Consider the following 20,922-nt stretch of genomic DNA (forward strand, 5'->3'; position numbering starts at 1 on the left):
CAAAGAGTGTGGCTGCTCTGTATTTACTATATATATATATATATATATATATATATATATATATATATTCACACATGTGAATACATATAATATATATTACATATCTCTCAGGAGGACAAATCAAATTTTAAAAAAATGTTTGCTGCTCCTGTTAGTAAGGCTTTTGACAAAGGGAAAAAATTTAATGATGCTCTCTCTCATTTGTCTTAAGTCCTAAGTTAGAATGCTTCCAGCCATTTGCACAGAGAAATTAGTTTTCAGGGATTGCAAGTCTAGTCAAAAGGTTACGATAAAGGAGCCTGCCTGGTGCTGTAACTTTAACACAATGTGATGCTGCTGAGGCCGCGTGGGAGGGGCCCAGGTCCACGCCCCGAGCTCTCCCTGTGCCCGTACATATGCTGGTGAACCTGACTGGCTGCCAAGGCTGGAGGTCAGACTGCATCACGTTGGGGGTGCTGCCCCTTGCTCTGTTTCCTTTTCTTACGCAGAGATAAATAAGTAAACATTTTTTAAAAAGCGAAAGAAAAGAATAAAACAAAGTTAGAAAATGAGGCTGGGGGGAAAATAATCCATGTGAAAGACATAGAATTAAATAATTTAAAGATTCTTTCCTTTTTAACAACCATGTAGTCTTTTCATATAGTCTTTCATTATGAATAGTCTTAAAACTTATTATTCTATGATTCCTCTGATAACTGAGTGGGTCTGGGTCAAGCTTCCCATTTCATGCAATACATAAAAATGCATTAATTCCTTGACCATTACCTGTCGGTCCAGCAGGATGTTGTGGGGAGACAGTGCCCGGTGGACTATGCCGTGCCTGTTCATATACTGCAAGCCCTGGAGTACCTCGAACGCTATGCACAAAACCTTCGAATAGCTACAAAGGGAACAGGAGGACAAACATCAGTTACAAAGCACACGTAGAACCTGTTCTGAGAACCTGAAATGAGACCTAGTAGAAACATGCAGTTATGTTTTCATCTTCCTCCTCCGCTCAGAGAAAATAGAATCTACACATTTTCTACAGTATTTACTTGTACATACTTTCAATTTTCTGATTATAAAAGAATTGACCTGATAAGACCCCTATGGCTTCCTAAAGACTACCCTATTTGTTCCCAGAAAAGAGGTTTCATTTTGATGGTGTGTATTATTTATAATAGGGTATAACTGGGAACCAGCAATTGGCATAATGGTTATGTGGCTGGACTCCCATGTAGTCAGCTGCAGTTCGAGTCCCGGACCCAGTGGCTTAAACTAACACTGGGCTTGTTTGCATGTGTGCCCAAGATCCCAAGAGGAGAATGGAGGAGAAGGGATTGCGGTGTGGCCATCTCCCTGGGGGGTGGTGTCTTGCTTTCTGTCTCTTTCTGTCTTTCTGGTGAGCACATGTGCCCTATAGCAAAAACTTCTCCAAAAATAAATAAATAAATAAATGGGTACAACTGGCCTTTGGTCAGTTTGGCTTTGCCAAATTATCAGGAAACTTTCAGATATATGGTAGAATTAAGGCAATAAAAACCATCTTTCTGACCAACACAAAATGTCTAAGCCTCTGAAACACAGCAATAGTGTATTTCATGGTGTATAAGTTAGCTGATTTTCCAGATCAATCCATGGGCCGACTTCTGGTAGTTTACGATTTACAAACATTCTCACTTCCTACCTTCTCTAAGCTTCCCCTAACCACCATCTATACCGAATACAAACATTCCCACTACTCCCACCTTCTCTAAGCTTCCCTAACCACCATCTATACCGAATACAAACATTCCCACTACTCCCACCTTCTCTAAGCTTCCCTAACCACCATCTATACCGAATACAAACATTCCCACTACTCCCACCTTCTCTAAGCTTCCCCTAACCACCATCTATACCGAAGGCCAGTTCCTTTTTCTTTTACCAACACCATTCCTGTTCTGCCAATTATTTTACATCAAAAATCACTCCTGGGCCCAACCTCTGTGGAGCATTCAGTGGCATGCTGGACTGGGAGTTGGAAGGCACGTCACGGGCCCCTGCCAGTCGGGATGGAAATACGCCAGGCACATGCAGGATCCTGGGGCTGGGCAAAGGGACTGTGGTGTGACGAGCCTCGATGAGAGGGCTTCTCTCTCTCTCTTATGCATTCACACAAGCGCTAACATGAATTTTAACAAAAATTAATTGCTTATGTAGGAAGTTAGAAACAATATAAAAAGGGTAAAATTTTAAGTATGTAAAATTTGTCCCAATAAACCTGACTTTAAAAACAATGATTTGCAAAAAGAAAAGAATCATTACAATCCCACCCTTTCCCCTAAATTAAAACCATGAGGACAGAGATGAGGGGCTGGGTGGGTGCAGGTGGCACAGCTGGAGCCTCCCATCCCGGGACTTCTCTGGGCACACTAGGCATGCGAGTGTGCGCCCATGACACAGCCCGGCTGGGCTTGGGGGTGGGAGGGGGCGTGAGACCATCTGAGGGTGCCTGTCTCTCATAGCAGAAATTCATCAAAGAACATTTAAAACAAGAAAGAACCAGAGCGGAAAAGCTAAAATCTGCCTCTCCTCTTTTACCCTCGTCTCACTTTCCTGAAGGATTATCCTTAGTAGGCTGGTCCTGGACTTTCATTTTATAATGAACTGTTAAGACACATGATAATACATGGTTTTTTCACTATTTTTTTTTTTGAGAGGTTTTTGCTATAGGGCATGTGTGCTCACCATTAAGACAGAGACAGAGAGACAAAAAGGGAGAAATCACCCCTTGGGGGGATGGCCACGCTGCAATCCCTTCTCCTCCATTTTCCTCTCGGGATCTTGGGCATGCATGCACACGCACCTGGTGTGAGTTTAAGCCACCAGGTCTGGGATGCGAACCACAGTTGACTACATGGGAGTCCAGTGACATAGCCATTACGCTAGCTGCTGGTCCCTATAATAAATGGTTTTACAATGTTCTCATTTTCCCCCACTCGATGTTTATTGGTTATATTACATTTACATCACAATGATTACATTGTACATATTCACATTATCAACTTTTATAAGTAAAAGAGCCCTACATTTCTTTCTTGAAGGCTAAACAAATAAAGAAGTAAACAGAGAGTATGACCTATAATGATTAAATGCAAAGGAAAAATATCAAGTATTTTATATAATGTGGTCAGGGACGGTCTCATCCAGAGGGTGACACAGGACCCTAAAGGAAGTGAGAAAGAAGGGCCAGTTCTCCGGGAAACACGTAGTTCATTGTTGGGGAAATCATGGCATATTTTTCAATGTTTTCTACACAAAAAAGTAGTCATGACTTTCCTGACAACCCAGGAATCCAGGCAGAGGGCTCAGCAAGCAAAGCCCCGAACTGGTAAAACACTCGCCAGCTCAAGAAAGGGTCACTCGATCGCAATCTGGCGCCAGGAGCGAGCCAAGAGCAAAGCAGCGCGTGGCCTCGGAAGTGCGCGAGGCGCCGAGCATGTCTGTCCATTAGGCCACTGCAGGGTCTCTGGCTTTCACTCGGAGAGGGAGGGACAGTGGCCAGCACACGGCCACGTCAGCATGGATAAACATTCCCTGCGGCACGACGCAGAGGCGAGAACGGCAACCCGGGTCACTTAACCCGAGCTCCCAGGAGCCCTGTGTCGGGACCAGAAGGCGGTGCGGCAGCAACTGAGTCCACGGAGAAGGTCCCGGGCTCCTACCCTGCGCCCTCCCGGAGCTGCCTCGGCTGCCCGGGTCGGCGGACGGGCTGCGGGGGCTGCGGGCAGGGTGCAGCAGTAAGGCTCTGGGGCACCTGTACCCCTTTCTCTTCCCGTGTTTCTTTCTTTCCAACGGAAGAAAAAAATAAATGAACTTAAAAAAAGAGAAATTTCGGCCACCAGAATAGACACTGTAATTTTATACTTACAACTGGATGCATAAAGATTATCAGCTAGTATAATTTTTCTCTCTCGTACTATTTTTATTTAGCTAGAATGTGTCCTAGAGTAAAATTTTTTATACAAGGAGCATGAGTAGAACATTTTGAAGCACAGCATATCTGAACATATCTTATTTTTGCCCTTAATGTTGAAAAGAACTTCTCCATTGTCATGGCATTGTTTGTTAAAGATGAGAGGTCCAACCCCAGTCTGATTCCAGTTTTGTTGCGAAGTCCTGTTATTCCTCCCCAGAAGTCACTTCCCATGAAGGTCAGTCATGCTGAAATCCCTTCTCCTCCATTTCTTCCTTCTTAGCGGGCTGTGGGCTCACACGCACACACACCCAGCATGATTTTAAAGCCACTGGGTCCATGACTCAGACTGTTCAGTTGGCCTTGTGGGATTCAGCACCTTGACCACCACAACGTGGCTGACCCCATCAGTCATATTTTCAAGTATAGCAATAAAGTGATATTCCTCATATTGGGTGTAAACAAGAAATAACAACATAACTATTTATAGAAAATGCTATAAACTGACTTAAAATGTTTCCTTTATATCAAATAGCTCCTACCATATTAAAGCCATATCAGTCTTAAGTAAATTGGAAATGTGCAAAACAAGCACAATTTGGAATAGAGTTTTCAAAACAAATTTTATTTGTGAGTCATCAGTATTGTTAGAGGTAAGAATCTAATCTAAAAAAAATTGCACTGGGACCAGTAGGTGGCATGGAGGTTGAGACACTGGACTCCCACAGGGTCGACCACAGTTCAAGTCCTGGACCCAGTAGCTTGAAAATCACGCCGGGTGCATGTTCACCCAAGATCCCAGGAGCAGATAGAGGAGAAGGGATTGTGGCATGGCCATCCCCCTGGGGTTGATTTCTCACTTTCCCTCTATCTTTCTCTGTCTTTCCAATGAGTGCATGCACCCTATGGCAAAAACCTAAAAACAAACAAACAAACAAAAACCAAAAGCTGAATTGCATTGATAAATGTGTGCTCAGGAATGAATTAGAAACCTCTTAAAAACAACGACTTGCTAGCTCCCTGGCATGGCAGGAACCTGGACGCTGCTCGAGGGACCTGGATTTCAAATGACAGTGACTGGTTTCGAATCTCCAGCCCAGTTCACTTAACACTTGCTGGGCACGTGTGCAAGTGCCCAGGGCCGGATGGGTTGGGGAATGGAGGCAGGGGACCGCGATATGCCCAGACCGCAGAGGGTGCTCCCCTCTCCCACTCTCACGTGTGCGTGCACGACCTCCATCAAAGAAAAATATTTTAAAAAGAGAAGAAGACAAGCTTTCCTTAGGATTGATTAACAAATAAAACATGAACTAGTTCTGTGAGCTCATTTGGCTCTACAGGTCAACTTGAACCTCTCTGGATTTCGTTCTCTGTCCGTCTCTCTCTCTCTCTCTCTCTCTCTCTCTCTCTCTCACACACACACACATACACATACACACACACACAAACGCCTGCCTTACAGACACTGCCATGTTCAGCTGTGACACTAGAGGGCCTCAGCGGCACACTACTTAGCAGGGACATCTCTCCAGAAATCAGATCCAAACGCTAACAGTTCTGAGACTGCAAGACGCAGAAGACGGCATGCACGCACCCTTTCCATTTCGTGCCCTTCCTAGCTGACTGAGATACCAGACACTAGATTTTCATGTTGGAAAGCCTCTTCACGTTAAAATCATGATGAACTCATGATAATTTCAACATAAGCAATTATGTCAGTACATTTGAGTTATTTATCCTTTCCTTTTCTCTTCAGAAGAAAATAAAACTCTTCGGTTTAAACTAAACCGAATATGACTTACTTCTCTGCCCTTTTGTACTCTTAGAATCCTACTGTAAATTTAGGTTCAAAACATAAGGTATAAAGGCGAAGAAAAATTAATGTTATTTTATATAATGAGGAGACAGAACAATCAGTATTTGTGGAATTTTGTATACTTTATTATTTTTAAAGCTATATACTTTTAACACTGTCAAGAACTTCAGTCATGAGACCTTTTCTAAAATAGCTAATGAAATTATAATGGAAAAGTAAGGTAAAAATAACAGACGTCTTCTAATAGTTAATATGTTATAGTTTAATTGAAAAGGACACTAGAAGGAAATTTAGGCTTAAGAGAAGGGGGTCAAACAATTAGAAAAAAGGACTGGCAAAGGGCGACAGGCCCTCACGGATGCAGTCCCCTAAGCCAGAATCTGGTTGACAAAGAAGTCCATCGCTAACCTGGAAAATGTAAATTACACTTCAAGTCAGAAAACACTCTGAAACTTCCAGTTACTACTGTCACTTTAGAGACCAGGAGGGTAGCATTTACTTTGTCACCATTTCCCTGACAAGGGAACACAAGACTCACGGAGATTATAAAAATACAGACATGAACAAATGCAGCTCTCAGAGTAATACGGCTGATGATGGCACTTCAAGGTACTTTCGTTCATATTCAAAATACCAACTGAGTGACTATTAGCTGCTGGGTAATTCGTTTTCAGATACCAAGAGCAAGACTCAATCTCCACAATTAAGAAACTTACAGAGACAGCACATCGCCCCCCCAAGACTGAAGTGTGAACTAAAACCCAAGCAATTCGTGGAAGACCCGAAGACCTCCTGACCTGGACCCTCACGGCTCCTAGACTCCAGCCGGGGTGCAGCCCCCAAGCCCCGTATTGGGGCAGGATGCCACAGCTTGTGCCTGAGTATGAAAACAGGCCTCACTGGAGACATTCGAGCGAAGGCTGGACAGCTACTTTCCCAGAACAAGGAAACTCTCGCATGGGAAAAGGTGACTAACATACCCCAGGGAGACGGCTGCGCGGATAGCGGAATCTGATCACATGAAACCGTTTAAGGACTTCCTTGGAACCTACAATAAACTTACAGAAACAGGCCTTTCAGACTGCGTTCAGGACTTTACAGCAAGAGAAGGGAAACCTGGAGAGATCGCCTGTTCAGAACATTGCTCGCAGAAGTATCTAAAAATGACACGAAGAGCACCCAGATTTCAGGAAGATCATATTCAGCGGAATGAAGCCCTGGCAGCCAACCAGGATATGGAGGTCCGGGTGGATGGACTGTCAGTGAAGGCATGCCAAATAGCTACTGTGCTGGCAGTGAGGAGTCAACTGATAGAACCCCCGAAAGCAGTGGTCCCCGTTAACTGTCCGTCATGAAACAAAGCCACTATACACCAAGGACAATCAAGTTAGAAGATCTTATTGTCAAATGAAAATAATGCAATGCAACTTTTGTTGAGGCCTTGAGATTCAGCAGCTTTGTCACTTGATTAGAAAAATAAACTTGTTTCTTCAGTCATGACTGTTAATTTTAAAGCAAACTATGTGTTCAATCATATATGAGATAGAAAAAATTTTATTACTAAAAGTGAAATAAATGGAAATATCACTGAACAATTGTTTATACTACATAGCACCATAATATTCTGACTGGGCTGTGAATATGTTGAAATGTTTTCAGTCGGCATCATCCTCCAAGTATTCCTGTTCATTCATGTCTGCCTCAAATTGCTGGTACATACATAAAATAGTTACTTGGTAAAAAAAAGAGAAAAAAAATACAAAAAGGAAGACACCTACAGTTGGGACCAGCAGATGGCATAATGATTATGTCGCTGAACTCCCACATAGTCAACCATGGTTCAAGTCTTGGACCCGGTGGCTTAAAACTCATACCGGGAGTGTGCGTGTGTGCCCAAGATCCCAGGTGATTTCTGGCTTTCTGTCTCTCTGTCTGTGTCTCTCTGACGAGTACACATACCCTATAGCAAAAATCTCTCTTTAAAAAAAGAAGCCTACAGTATAGCTGCAAAGATAAATTCAGAAACTTACAATTTCAAAAAAAAGCAATTATGCTATCAAATGAAAATTACCCCTCCTCTCCCCTTGTCTTCAGAGAAAGCAGAATTTGGAAACTTATTTATATTACAGTGATGAGAACCAAACAGACCTACCATAATAAAAAATCTTCAGAAAGTAAAGTTAAAACTAAAATGAAAAACACCATCACCACCAGCACTACGGAGAGGAAATGTTGACAGTTTCTAGGCATGAACAATTATTTATATTTGGATTTTGTCCACGGTTTAATGAATTTCCAAATATATTAGGTTGGTACAATCGTAAGTATATTTTGTTGAACTTTTCCTCGTTTCTTTCAAAAGAAATTTGCAGTGTGTTTCTGATTCAGTTATCCCTGCACCATCTGTAGCTGTTGGTTAAACATACAGCTGATGACCAACGTCATGGGTGTAATAAGTAGATGGGGCGGCTCACTTCACATGTTTATAGCCACTGGTTTTTATCTAACACAGGCAATATCTCCAAATCCAGATCTTTGACACAAGACACTGCCCAATTTACTTAAAACATCCAGATTTTCAGCTGCAACCTGCTATACCTATTTCTCATTCCCGAGGACTCGCTCTTTAAATCTCACCAAGGCCTGAAGATCCTACTTAAGGACCCTCCGTTATTTCAGCCACTCCTTTACTCCTCATTCCATACCTACTGTGCCATCTCCGTAATCTTTTGACAAGATCCTTGGTGGCCTATGATCCAATGGCCCTGCATCCCGGAGATCTGCACTCCCTTTCCTATATTCTGGCAGCACACCCACAGGGTCTTCAAAAAATTATTGGAAAATATGTATTATGAAAAAAACTATATATTGATTCCAAAATTTCTTTACACTAATGTAAATTCATATTTTTGAAACCCCTTTGTATTGGATTGTTGGAAAAGTCATGACACATTTTTGCACAGAAAAACACATCATGACTTTGCTGACCACCCAGTGGTTGCAGGGCTTGTTAATTTCATGGTAATCCCGTATCAGCTTATCTCTCCCGCTGTCCCTTGAGGCAATACTAGCTTATTCATAGCGAGGATGCCCTGCGTCTACCGCAGTGCTTGTGGGGTAGGTGTTCAGTAAATATGGATCAAATATTAGGTGCTAAATAAATGTACAACAAGATACCACACTGTGGTACAAGAAGGTGCAGAAAACTAGACGAAAATTCTTTACCACTGAAACAACAACTCAGAGAACATGTCATAGGAGCAATGTGTCCAAGTGGTTAGCTCCACTGACAAGAGAGAATGTCTAATCCTTCAGCCAGTTAGGAAAATATACATTGCTCAAGTTCACATAATGGCTATACACGGAAAGTGCTCATTTTAAAACACACAACACTTGGTCTTTTATTTAGTGAAAGCAGCAGGAATGAACCAGTGTATACAGAGTGGTAAGACAATCTTGTCACTAGATGGCTAAAACAGTAAACGAAACTTGGTTGTCATCAGGAATTCCCATCGGCCTCAAACGTCAGTGCTTTCTGGTATCTGCAGGGTTTCCATGAAGAGATGTTATTCAGAGTGTTAGAAAGGGAGGCCAAGGAAGAGATGAGAGGCCAGGGATGGGAGGCAAATCTGGAAGCTGTTCAGGTCTAGGTGGTAACTAAAACCACACGGGCTTGCTCCTCTGAGCCACAGTCCGTACTATTTTGAAGGGCCATTCCACCAGCCAAAACACCCTTACTGTCAGCAAACCAAGAGAGGAAACACATTCTGGAGTCTATGAGTTCAAGATGTTCTTTCACCTTATAAAACCTGACCACTCCCACAGAAATTTTCCTTTTCGTCTAAAACTTGCCTTTCTTGGTATCAGCATGAGGTAAAATGTTAAGGAAACACAGATGAAATGTAGCTAGCTACTGTATGATTTAAGACAAAAAGAGGAAAAATGAAATACTTGGTAATGATTAAGATATTACATAAAGAAACTCTTTCTGTAACTTCGATGAAAGAGTTCAACCAGAACATAACTTTTAAAGATTCACTTGTTTATACTTCTAGAATTTAGAGACAGGTTATTTTTAATGATGAGTGGATATCTTTGAAGTTTTTAATTTGATATTTATCACATACTGAATTTCAACATTTGGTTAAGAAAAAGTTATATATTTAACACAGCAACTTTTTAAATAGAAAAAAAAATCAGTTTTTAGAAGTGAAAAAACAACTAACTTATTTTACTACTGGATGGGCTAACGAGAAGGATGAAACCAGAAACTTGAATGAGAGCTACAGTGAATTCAAGAATTCAACGGTTGTCACTAACACTAAGATAATCAATGTAATTACGGCTGTTGGGGTACTAACAGATGAAAGTTCCGGGTGGTGTCCCCGATAGGGTGCACTGGCAGGTGTCCTGATGTCATATTTGCTGTTAGTTAAACAGCTAAAGCCACTGGCTGGATAAACAGACTAACGGATTTGATAATGCTTAGTACAGAAATTAGAGGGACTGGTGTACCTTGTGAAAGAAAATGGGCTAGAGATGCTTGTAATTACGGCCCCTGCTCACGGTGGGACTGCTATGCCTAGATTTATGATAGTGGAGTTGTAGGTGTAAATGAGTGGGGTAATAGTCCCAATAAATTAGTTGAGCCAATAAATAGGATTAGTGAGGTTCATACAAGGGCTCACGTTCATCCTTTAGTATTATGTATGGTTATTATTTGTTTCATGATTAGTTGCATTAGTCATTATTCAATTGTGACAAGATGGTTATTAATGAGTTGACTGGAGGTTGGGAATAAAATACTTGGGAATATAACAATTAAAATAACCACCAGTGTTAGAGTAATGAAAGAGGCAAAAAGGTTTCCACTTATTTTTGTTCTTAAGGAGTCCCTTGTTTTTCTTTTTTGTTTGTTTTATTTTTAGTCACTTAACAGGTAGGTTTAGGAAATAGTTGTATTTAGATGCCTTTAGTTGAAATAGGATAATAGAGTAATAATTGTAGATATAATAGTAATAAATCATGTTGATGTCTCTAATTGAAGCATGTCATTATGAAGGTAAATGAACTACTGTCTTTAACTTAAAAGGTTAATGCTACTAGCTTCATAATGTCTAAGAGCATTGTTATAGATCAATTTGCAATTGTTTTAGTGGGATGAGTTCAAGGATGATAGGTATAAAGCTGTCTGAGCCACAAATTTCTGAACATTGTCCACAGTCAAGTCCATAGTCAGTTCTAGGCGAGCAGAGATAAGAGTGGTTGCTTTAATTGTCCTGGAATTGCGTCTGTTTTAGGCCTAGTGAAAGCACAGTCCATGAAGGAAGTATGTCTTCAGATGAATTAAGCATTCGAGCTGCCAACTTCAAGTAGGCAGAATGTCTCCTGGTTTTAGGTCTGATGTAGGAATGAATCAAAATTTAAATCTTCATAATTTGTTTACTCATAACTTCAATATCATTGGTCACCTATAGTTTTTATGATTAAGGAGTGATTGTTAATTTAGTCTATTATGAGTCTTCTTTCATGCTAAACTGAAGAATTAGTTTGCCTCAAATTCAACGTTTCAAAATACATTGGTTAACTTCTTCCCAAATATTCTTTTGTAGTAAATTGAAAAACAATAAATCCATATATCTCTAAATTGTGAGCCTGAGATATTTTAAACTTGGCTTTTACTTTAAGATAGTCAAAGCTGAATGCTATAAGTCTGGACAGTAACTATTGATAATTAGCAATGTAGTACAATGAACTGGGAAATCAACTTTCTAACATAAATACTAGATAACTTCCCAGCAGAAAATGAATTTGATAAGATCAAAATACATATGGAAAGCACAGTTGAGTAGTTTGGGGTTTAGACAAAAAGCCAGACTTTGTCACCAATTTGCTATGCTTGAACAGTGTTCCAACTTCACCCTGCCTCAGTTTGCAGATTTATAAAGTGAGAAATAAAACACCAAACCGAAATGAGATGGAGACCAACGAGCTACTAGCCCTGTACAGGCTCGTGATCAGCTTCAACGCCAAACAAAACGAAAATCCAGGTCTCCCTCAAAAAACTCACAATCTTTATTAAATTATATAATACCGTTTGGTTACATTATATATACACATTCTATAAATTAACAAAAATTGAGAAATTAAAAAACTCTTCTTAAGTTGCATAATGCAATATCTTGTATTACTCTCCACCACCTGAAAGATTTTAAGAACCTTTAACCAAAGGCAATGGTGAAGAACCACCTTGAGAGCTTATTAACATACACATCACTGGGCCCCAATCCCTGGGTTTCGTTACAGACCTGGCATGGGTCCCAAGAGTTGATAATTTTAGTAAGTCCCCAGGTGAGGATCATGCTGAACCACACTGTGAGAGCCACTGTTCCAGACGGTGACCATAATGAATGAACCTGTTTCACTTTCAGCTACACAGGACAGCATGGTACAGAAAAAAAAAAAGATAACAGGTTTTACGTTTGCACGAAGCAAAGTTTAAATCATGAGGCTATCTTTTTCTAGCTAGGTTTAAATCATGAGGCTATCTTTTTCTTGTCATCTAACCTTTAAGTTTCTTTTTTTCATTTTATACATAAGGTAATAATAGCCACTATTGCAGCTATGTGGTGAGATTTAAATATAGTAAGTTGCAGAGCTGGGCATTAAGTATATATGCAATAAAGGTTGGTTTCCTTCTGTACTGTGTCTGTAAGTGTAACAAGAAAATGTAAAAGCAATACAATTTAAAATAAGATTCCTGTTATTTATTGGGATGCCTGAGTCTTACCCTTAATAAATTCATTACATAAGCGACATGGGTTATGTATTCCTCACTGCAATGAGTTCAAATTAAAACAAATAAAACTTTTTTCCATACCTCTTTTGCCAGAAGAAATGAACCCTGTTTACAGGTCTAGCAAGTAGAATGGAAATCTAACAGGCAATAGTTCCTGCATTTGAAAGGCTTTCCTGTATGCCGTTTGTTGGTTGGTGCAGTGGTCTAAGAGGGGATCTCTCAAAAAGATAAGCCCATGTTTTAATTCCTGGAAACTGTGGACGTCACCTTACTCAAAAGAGAGTGTTTGCATATGACCTCATCCTGGACTATGTGCTTGGCTCAAAATCCAACGTCAAGTGCCCTTGTGGGAAAGAGACACGCAGACACGGCACACACAGAGGACAGGTGATGTGACAGACGAAGAGATGGAAGTGACATGGCCTCAAGCCAAGGAATGTTAACAGCTGCTAGAAGCTGGAAAGGCAAGGGAGAGTGTTTCCCAGGAGCCTCCACAGGAGTGTGTCCCTGCCAACATACTGATTTCTGAATCTGGCCTCCAGAGCTGCAAGAAAATACATTTCTGGTATTTTAAACGATCTAGCTTGTGTAATTTGTTGCAGCAGCCATAGAAAATTATTGTACCAACAAATGTGAAGTCTAGCCTAGGTAGTACAGTCCATAGCATACTGCACTACAGTGCTGGAAGTCACAAGGCCAATCAGAGGTTCAGGACCCCAGGTCGATCAGAAAATATGCTGTGATGAAAAATAGTTGTAAGTATTTAATCACCAGATGGTGGCACAGCAGTAAAATATGACCCTTTCAGGCAATCACATGAGCAGGTTCCCAGGTAAAGGCCATGCTTGCCCATGATCTGGGCTGGCCAAAGGCTGCAGGTGAATGGTGGCATTAAATCCTTTTGTGGGTGCTGTTCCTTTCTCTCGCTCTCTCACCCATGGAATAAATAAAATGAAAACTTTAAAAGGGGGCCAGATGGTGGTGCAGTGCTAATGCAATGGACTCATGCAGGCAGGTCCCAGGTGTGTGCTGTGGGCGCACCTGCATGTGCTGGGCTTGTAAGCAGATGCCAACTTCCCAGCTGCCTAAGGCTGAGTGTGCATGGCTGTGTGAGGGTCCTACTGGGAGTCCCTCACTCTCTCAGAAGAAATTAAGTTTTCTTTCTTTTTTTTTTTTTAATGTAAACAAAGAGCTCATTCAAAGAGAGTTTCCAAGAAACTGTCAATTAATTGTAGAAATGGTTTTTGGAAGCAAACGCCTTGCAAAAGAAGAGGGAAAGTTATAGATCTAACTATCACACCATATATACCATTTTCCTGATTAATTTTTATTAATTTAAGATAGTTTCTGTTATATATCTTTCGGTAGAATTTTAAGACATTTCTTCTGTTTTCCATACCATAAACAATAATAATTTATGCACCAAATTATACAACACTGATATTATTTCAAAGCTTTTTAACATTCCTCAAAAAGCCTTTAAGGAAATATTATCTTGAGAGTAATACTAAGCAAAAATAGTCCTTTGTTAGGCCAAAGATCTGTTTTAAAAGGGACAAAGAACTGGGGCTTGTCCTGCTCTTCTTAGCTTGGACAACTTTCAGTGAACAAGACACGTGGCTCTTGACACTGAACAGAGAGGCCCTTAGGGGTGCATGACATGCCTTCCCATCCAGAAACGGCTCCCAGATATGCTGGCAATTATTGCTCGAAAGAACTTCCAAATTTTAACAACGCCAAAACTAAAATAGTTTCTGGGGAGCACAGAAACATCTAAACAAATAATGTTTAGGAATGTGTTTTAACAGGTTAACTTTTGGACAAGTTCACTGAGCAAACTTGCTCATATTTTAAAATTTTACGAGTGACATAATACGAGAGAGGAGATCATTTGACAACTCCCACCTTCAACTGTGTTTCTAAACAAAGAGAATTTCTGCCATCTTTCACTTTGCTGTTCATTAAGGCTCAAATAAAGCACTGGTTCAAGCGATTGATTAGATCCAACCCTGGACCCTGACGCAAGGACCGGCCCTGCAGCAATCATGGCTGCAGCCCGGATCCATGCAGAGATGGGGTCGCCTTCCATTCAGCTGAGAGTAGCTGTCTTCGATGAAAACATTAATGATGTGTTTGGTTATCCTCAAAAACATCAGCTATATTGGTTTTCCAGCTGTCTCATCTCAGATGGCCACTAGATAGAAATTGTTTTTGGTAGCACAAGTTCCCAAAACTTTGATGATTTCTCGCAACTTGTTCAAACTAAAACAGTTTCATATTTAAATTCTAAGGAATGCAAGTTAGTGAATCTGCTGATTCCCCTGTTCATTTACTATGCCCATAATTGCCCACAGCTTCCTATCATGGATTTACAATACCTGCTTTAAAATCTTTATTGGAAATCTGACAGCTCAGGAGGCCTCTGGCCACCTCGCTGCCCTGTAGATCCGTTGTTATCTGTCTTTCTCTAGAATACATACAGAGAGGAAACAAATACTTCCTCACTCATCCTTTTAGGCCAGCTATAGGCAACACCGTTACCCAGACCCGAGAAAGATGTTACCAGAAAATAAAATTACCGACCAATATTCTCATGATCATAGACACAAAATCCTTAACATTAGCACACTGAGTCCAACAATATATAAAAAGAATAAACCTCAAGAATGAGTTCGGTTTATCCCAGGTTGGTTTAAAAGGTTTAAATCATATAACTCAATAAATAAAAAGACATATCATCAAACTTTACTATGTTTGAACTTTTTTAAAAAAATGAAAAGCCAGCCATGAACAAAATGAATTCAGGTGATATAAAGACATTTGAACATATGACTGACATCTGTAAGAATCAGAGCATCAAACTTGCACTATAAAAACAAACATTTAAGGGAAGGTTTTTAGACTGAAGGAAAATGATACCAGATGGAAAACTGGGTCAAAACAAAGGAATAAAAATTCAGGAAATGGTAAATACATAGTTTAACACAAAGGAATTCTTTCCTCATTGTTCAAGGTCTTTAAAGAAACTGTTTAAAGCCAAAAAAAAAAAAAGTGTATGATCAGATTTATAATTATGTAAAAGTAAATATAAAATATAAAATGTTAACAATACCCAAAAGACAGGAAAGGGTAAATAGATGTATACCGTTATAACTTTCTCACATGCGAAGTGAAATATCAACTCATCAAACACTATGACAAATGAAATATATATGTTGTAATCTCTTCTACAATAAAGCAAAGGAGATAAATCAACAAATAAACTTCTGAGCCTCTTGTAGGTTAATGCAAGTTCTAATTTAATTTTAGTCCTTTTACACTGATTTCTTGTAATTTATTAATTCAGTAGCTTCTGCTCTTCAAAGGTTTTCCAGTGGGAAATGATATTGATTAATTCATCGCTATTTCTTCTCTGTCTCTTTTTGTTTGTTTGTTTTCGGCCTTGCGTGAGTATAGACAATATTCCAGAAACTGGAATTCGAAGTGTTCCCTTGAAGTCAGTGGAGCCACTCAGCACAAGTCTCACCTGAGTGAGTTCACTGACGCGTTCTCACTTACCGAAGGAACTGCTGTAATAAGAAGCATGACAATGACAGACCGCAATCACGGTTACAGCGGACAGAGGCTATAGGCAGACGGAGGGCTCAACGTCTTCACAGCTGAGAACAGTCTCCAAAGATGATGCCTATCACTCTCAGATTATGGTAATTACTTCTCATCTCACTGATAGAATTTAAAAATGCAGCTATTCCACCATCTCACTCCAGTGCCCTAAAATAAGCAAATGTCTCTTAAATACACACAGGCCAGCAGGTAGTGCGGCGGCTAATGCTCTGGATCCCACAGGGCTGACTGTGGTTTGAGTCCCAGGCCTGGTGGCTTGAAAGCCAGGCTGGATGTGGGCAAGCATGCCCCAAATCCCAAGATGAGGAGGGAGGAGAGGGGACTGCAGCATGGCCACGCCCCCGGGGGGATTTCTTACATTCTCTCTCTCTGGCAAGCATATGCACCCTAAAGGCAAACACATTAAAAAATAAAAGTTAAACATACAGTACTTTTTATTCCTTCCCACAATGACACCACCATTTAAATTAGACAAAGTGTAGAGGAAATATCATCTTTCTTCCATAACTTAACTTCTTTTATCCCAAATTGGCAAAACACGGCTCATTTGTTTGGGTCATGATGTTTAAACTTTTAATTATTTTAAACCATTGTAAATTCAGAATTCCAGATAAGAATCCAGATTCTGAATTCTTTTGGAAATGTTAGGGCCAGCCAGTGGCCTGCTGGCTGAGGCAGTTGGATCCCACATGGCTGACTACAGGGCTTGAGTCCTAGACCCAGTGGCTTGAAAAACACAACGGTGCATGCGTGTGCATGTCCAAAATCCTGAGAGTGGATTGGAAGGGAAGAGACTGATGTGGCTATCTCTCCTGGGAGGTGTTTTTCACTTTTCCTCCATCCTCTTTCTCTCTCTCTCTCTCTCTGGAGAGTGCATGTCCCCTACAGTAAAAAACAAAAACAAAAAACAAAATGAAAACAAAACAAACAAAACAAAAGGAAAAAAGTGAGAACTCTGGAAGCCCCAGTCCACATTCTTTACACAATAGGAGACAAGAGGTGGGTATGACCTGCCCCTTCAGAGTGGCACATGGTCTCCAGTCTAACCCAGACCTAGTGTGGCACCCCTCACTGGTTTAGAAGACCCGTCTGACTCACATGAGGTTATAACATCTACGACATACGCCGCCCATCTCAGACCTGGTCTCCTCTTCCTCTCTCCTCCCACCACACCATCAGTGGGCCCTGCTGCCATGGCGTAGGGAGAGGACCTGGAATGATCCAGGTGGGCCTACTGTAATCACACGAGCCCTTCAACATAGAAAAGCAAAGCAGAAGAATTAGAGAGGGTGGCAGAGGAGGCAGGGAGGCCAGAGGTTGAAAGCCTGTGAAGGGCAGACCCGCTCCTATGAGCGCTGAAGATGAAGAAATGGGGCCAGAAGCCAGGAAATGACGTGCCTGGGAGTGACCGACTCCCTCCAGCAGGGACGTGGGCACGTCAGTCCTGCGACGACACGGGTTTACACCAATGGATCTGCACATGCCTGGAGACGGGTCGTCCCCTAGAAGCTCCAGAAGGAATGCTCTGCCTCACCCGATGCCAGCCGAGAAAAGAGCAGAGTCTGCCAGACTGCTGACCTCCAGAGCGCTGAGATAATAGATCTGAGTTTGAAGCGGCCAAGTTTGTGCCACTATGTTACAGGAGCCATGGAAAACTAAAACGAAGGATGAATGAGCAACAAAAAGCAAAACTGTCTTTACCCAAGCCCTGAGCGAGACCAGCAGCCTGCGTCTCCGAGGTCCTAACATACTTGATGAATTGCTGGAAGCAGCTGTAAAATCTGCTTTAATGATTCTCAGAAAGGCATCTCAACAGTCCTTGACGCTGCACATTCCTAGGAAGTGCATGCTTCCCCGAATGGTGCCTGGTGAGCTGGGAATGCTCCTAGGGTGGTCCAACTGAGGATAGGGTCTTGCCCGTTCAAGGCCGTGGACCATGCCGTCTCAGCCAGACCAGACGGTCCGTGCAAACGGTGGGCTTTAGACGGAGCAGCTGCTTCCTTTCTGGGGTCTGCAGCTTCAGCAACTGCGGCGCACAGTACCGAGGGCCTCTGTGCCCAACCCCAACTGCCCTTTCCTCCTGTGCCCAGGTGACGTCCTAACCAACGGCTTCACATGCGGAGTCACAATTGCTGGAGGAACTAAGCACAACCACCCTAACCCAGTCGTCGGGCCGCTGAGTCCTGCATGCGGTTCCAGTGGATCGCGGGAAGCTGGGGTGGTCTGGGGGACCCCAGCACACACAGTTCCTGCCGCCTCAGACACAGTGACTTACTCTCACAGGAGAACAGCAGTTACCATCCACCCTGTACGTCTAAAACCTCTCCCAAATTTTCATTAGCCAGACTGCAGTGGGCACGATTCTAAGATGCTCCCAGGTTCCCACTCTGGTGTTCAATACACGCCTTGCATAAAACCCAAGCCTAGGGATACATGGATTTTACTGCCATGACTGGGTCACGTTACATATTAGGGCATCAGGAAAATCATGACGTAGTTTTCTATGTAAAAATATGCCAAGGCCTTCCGACAATTCGATGGCACAAATGATTTCAAGAAAGGGGGATTGCTGAGAGGAGAATGGAGGAGAAGGGACTGCAGCATGGCCATCCCCCCAGGGTAATTTCTCACTTGCTCTTTCTCTCTCTGTCTCTCTCTCCTCTACCTCCCTCTGGTGAGGGCATATACCTTATTGCAAAAAAACCCTCAAAAAGAAAAAAATAAACAAGAATGAGGGATTATCTGGGAGGGCCTGACCTTCTCACGTGAGTCCTTGAAATCTGGGTCTAGGGATAAGAAACAGGAAATAGGAGGGATTCAGGGTGTAGTGGAGTGTGTGATGAGGAGGAGTCTTCACGGCGGGCTTTGGAGATGGAGAGGGCCATGCCCCAAGGACAGCGGGTGGCCTCTAGGACCAAGAGCCCGCTCAGCAGTAATCAAAGACACGGAAACCTTGGTCCCACAGTGGCCGGGAACTGAATTCTGCCAACAACCTGCACGAGCTTAGAAGTGGACTCTTCCCGAGAGCCACGAGAAAGGAAATAAAACTGATCCCTCTAACCACAAGTATCATTTTATTTTTAAGAGACATTTCCAGGAAAATTATAAACAAATTACTGAGATCATACTTACATCATATTTTCACCAAAACTCATTTGCTTGGGAAATACAATTATGGCACATGATTAAAAGGGATGTAATAGGGAAATATAATTCAAACTGCATGACTAAACTAAAAATATAATTAATTCATTTTGATGATTCATAATTAATTCATTCAACACATTTACTTTATGTAAATTTTATGCTAACAACTTTAGGAGACAGAAACATAAATAAAACATATGTATATCAGATAAACCATTCTTTTCTTTCTTTCTTTCTTTCTTTTTTTTTTAAGAGAGATTTCTGCTAGAGGATGCATGTGCTTGCCAGATAGACAGAAAGCAGGAAATCACCCCCGGGGGGCTGGCCAATCCCTTCTCCTCCATTCTCTTCTGGAGAGCCTGGGCACACATGCACACGTACCCAGCATGAGTTTTAAGCTACTGGGTCCGGGACTTAAACTGCAGTTGACTACATGGGAGTCCAGTGACATAACCATTATGCCATCTGCTTGTCCCAATCCATTATTTCCTTAACTCTATAATTTAGCAAACAATTGTAAGTTAGAAAGAGAAAAGATACCTACTGAACACCAAACATTTTTGAGCAAGGAATAGATTGGCCTTTTTTTTTTTTTTTTTTTTTTAGAGAAACATTTTTGCTATAGGGCATGTATGCTTGCTGGAGAGAGAGAGAGAGAGACAAAGAGACAGAAAGCAAGAAATCACCCTCAGTGGGGATGGTCATGCCACAATCCCTTCTTTTCCAATCTCCTCTCGAGATTTTGGGCACACATGCACACGTGCTCATCATGAGTTTCAAGCCACTGTGTTGGGGACTCAAACCACGGTCAAACATGTGGGAATCCATTGACATAACCATTAGGCCATCTGCTGGCCGCAAAATTGGTCTTTAAATATTAACGTAGCATAGAAAAAGGAGTGACTGCAGTAAGGAAACACCAAAGTTAGGAAGATCAGCTAAAAGTTGAACATTTGCTAGCGAAGGCCTAAACGAAAGAATGTGGAAACCAGCAGAGACGTGGGAAGTGGCACCGCGGCTGCATCAGCAGAACTTGGCGACTCACAGGACGGCAGTATGGCGGAGGCAGAATGGGGGAGGCGGCTGTGAGGTGCCATGTCCGAAGGAACGGCACCTTTTGGTGGTTTCCTTCTTTCGTTTTTTCTTTTTTTTTTTGTTTTTTTTTTTTTTTTTTTTTTTTGGAGAGGTTTTTGCTATAGGGCGCATGTGCTCGCCAGACAGACAGACAGAGAGACAGAAAGCAAGAAATCACCCCCCAGGGGGGATGGTCACACTGCAATCCCTTCTCCTCCATTCTCCTCTCGGGATCTTGGGCATGTACGCACATGCGCCCGGCGTGTGTTTTAAGCCACCAGGTCAGGGACGTGAACCACAGTCGACTACGTGGGAGTCCAGCGACATAGCCATTATGCTAACTGCTGGTCCTGTGTTTTCCTTCTTTCAATTAAACAGGTAAAAAAGGAAGAAAAATATAGAACTCTTATGTAAAACTCCAACTTATGTGACTACACTGTCATAATTTCAAGTACATTTTGAAACCAGGGCCCTTGAAAGCCAAAAAAAAAAAAAAAAAAAAAAAAAAAACCCCGATAACCC

General features: G+C 41.7%; 1 protein-coding gene across 6 annotated transcripts in view; it reads right to left on the bottom strand.

The window, feature by feature from the left end:
- TBCK (TBC1 domain containing kinase) overlaps positions 1–20,922 on the bottom strand; it is a 109,012-nt gene that overhangs the window by 70,777 nt on the left and 17,313 nt on the right. For all 6 annotated transcript variants that reach the window (XM_027772926.1, XM_027772927.1, XM_006151164.3 and 3 more), the window contains exon 4: positions 766–880. In XM_027772926.1, the coding sequence (XP_027628727.1) occupies positions 766–880 (115 nt within the window). The remainder of the gene's footprint in view (positions 1–765; positions 881–20,922) is intronic.

Source organism: Tupaia chinensis, unplaced genomic scaffold (genome assembly GCF_000334495.1).
Source record: "Tupaia chinensis unplaced genomic scaffold, TupChi_1.0 Scaffold000315_1, whole genome shotgun sequence".
Lineage (NCBI taxonomy): Eukaryota > Metazoa > Chordata > Mammalia > Scandentia > Tupaiidae > Tupaia > Tupaia belangeri.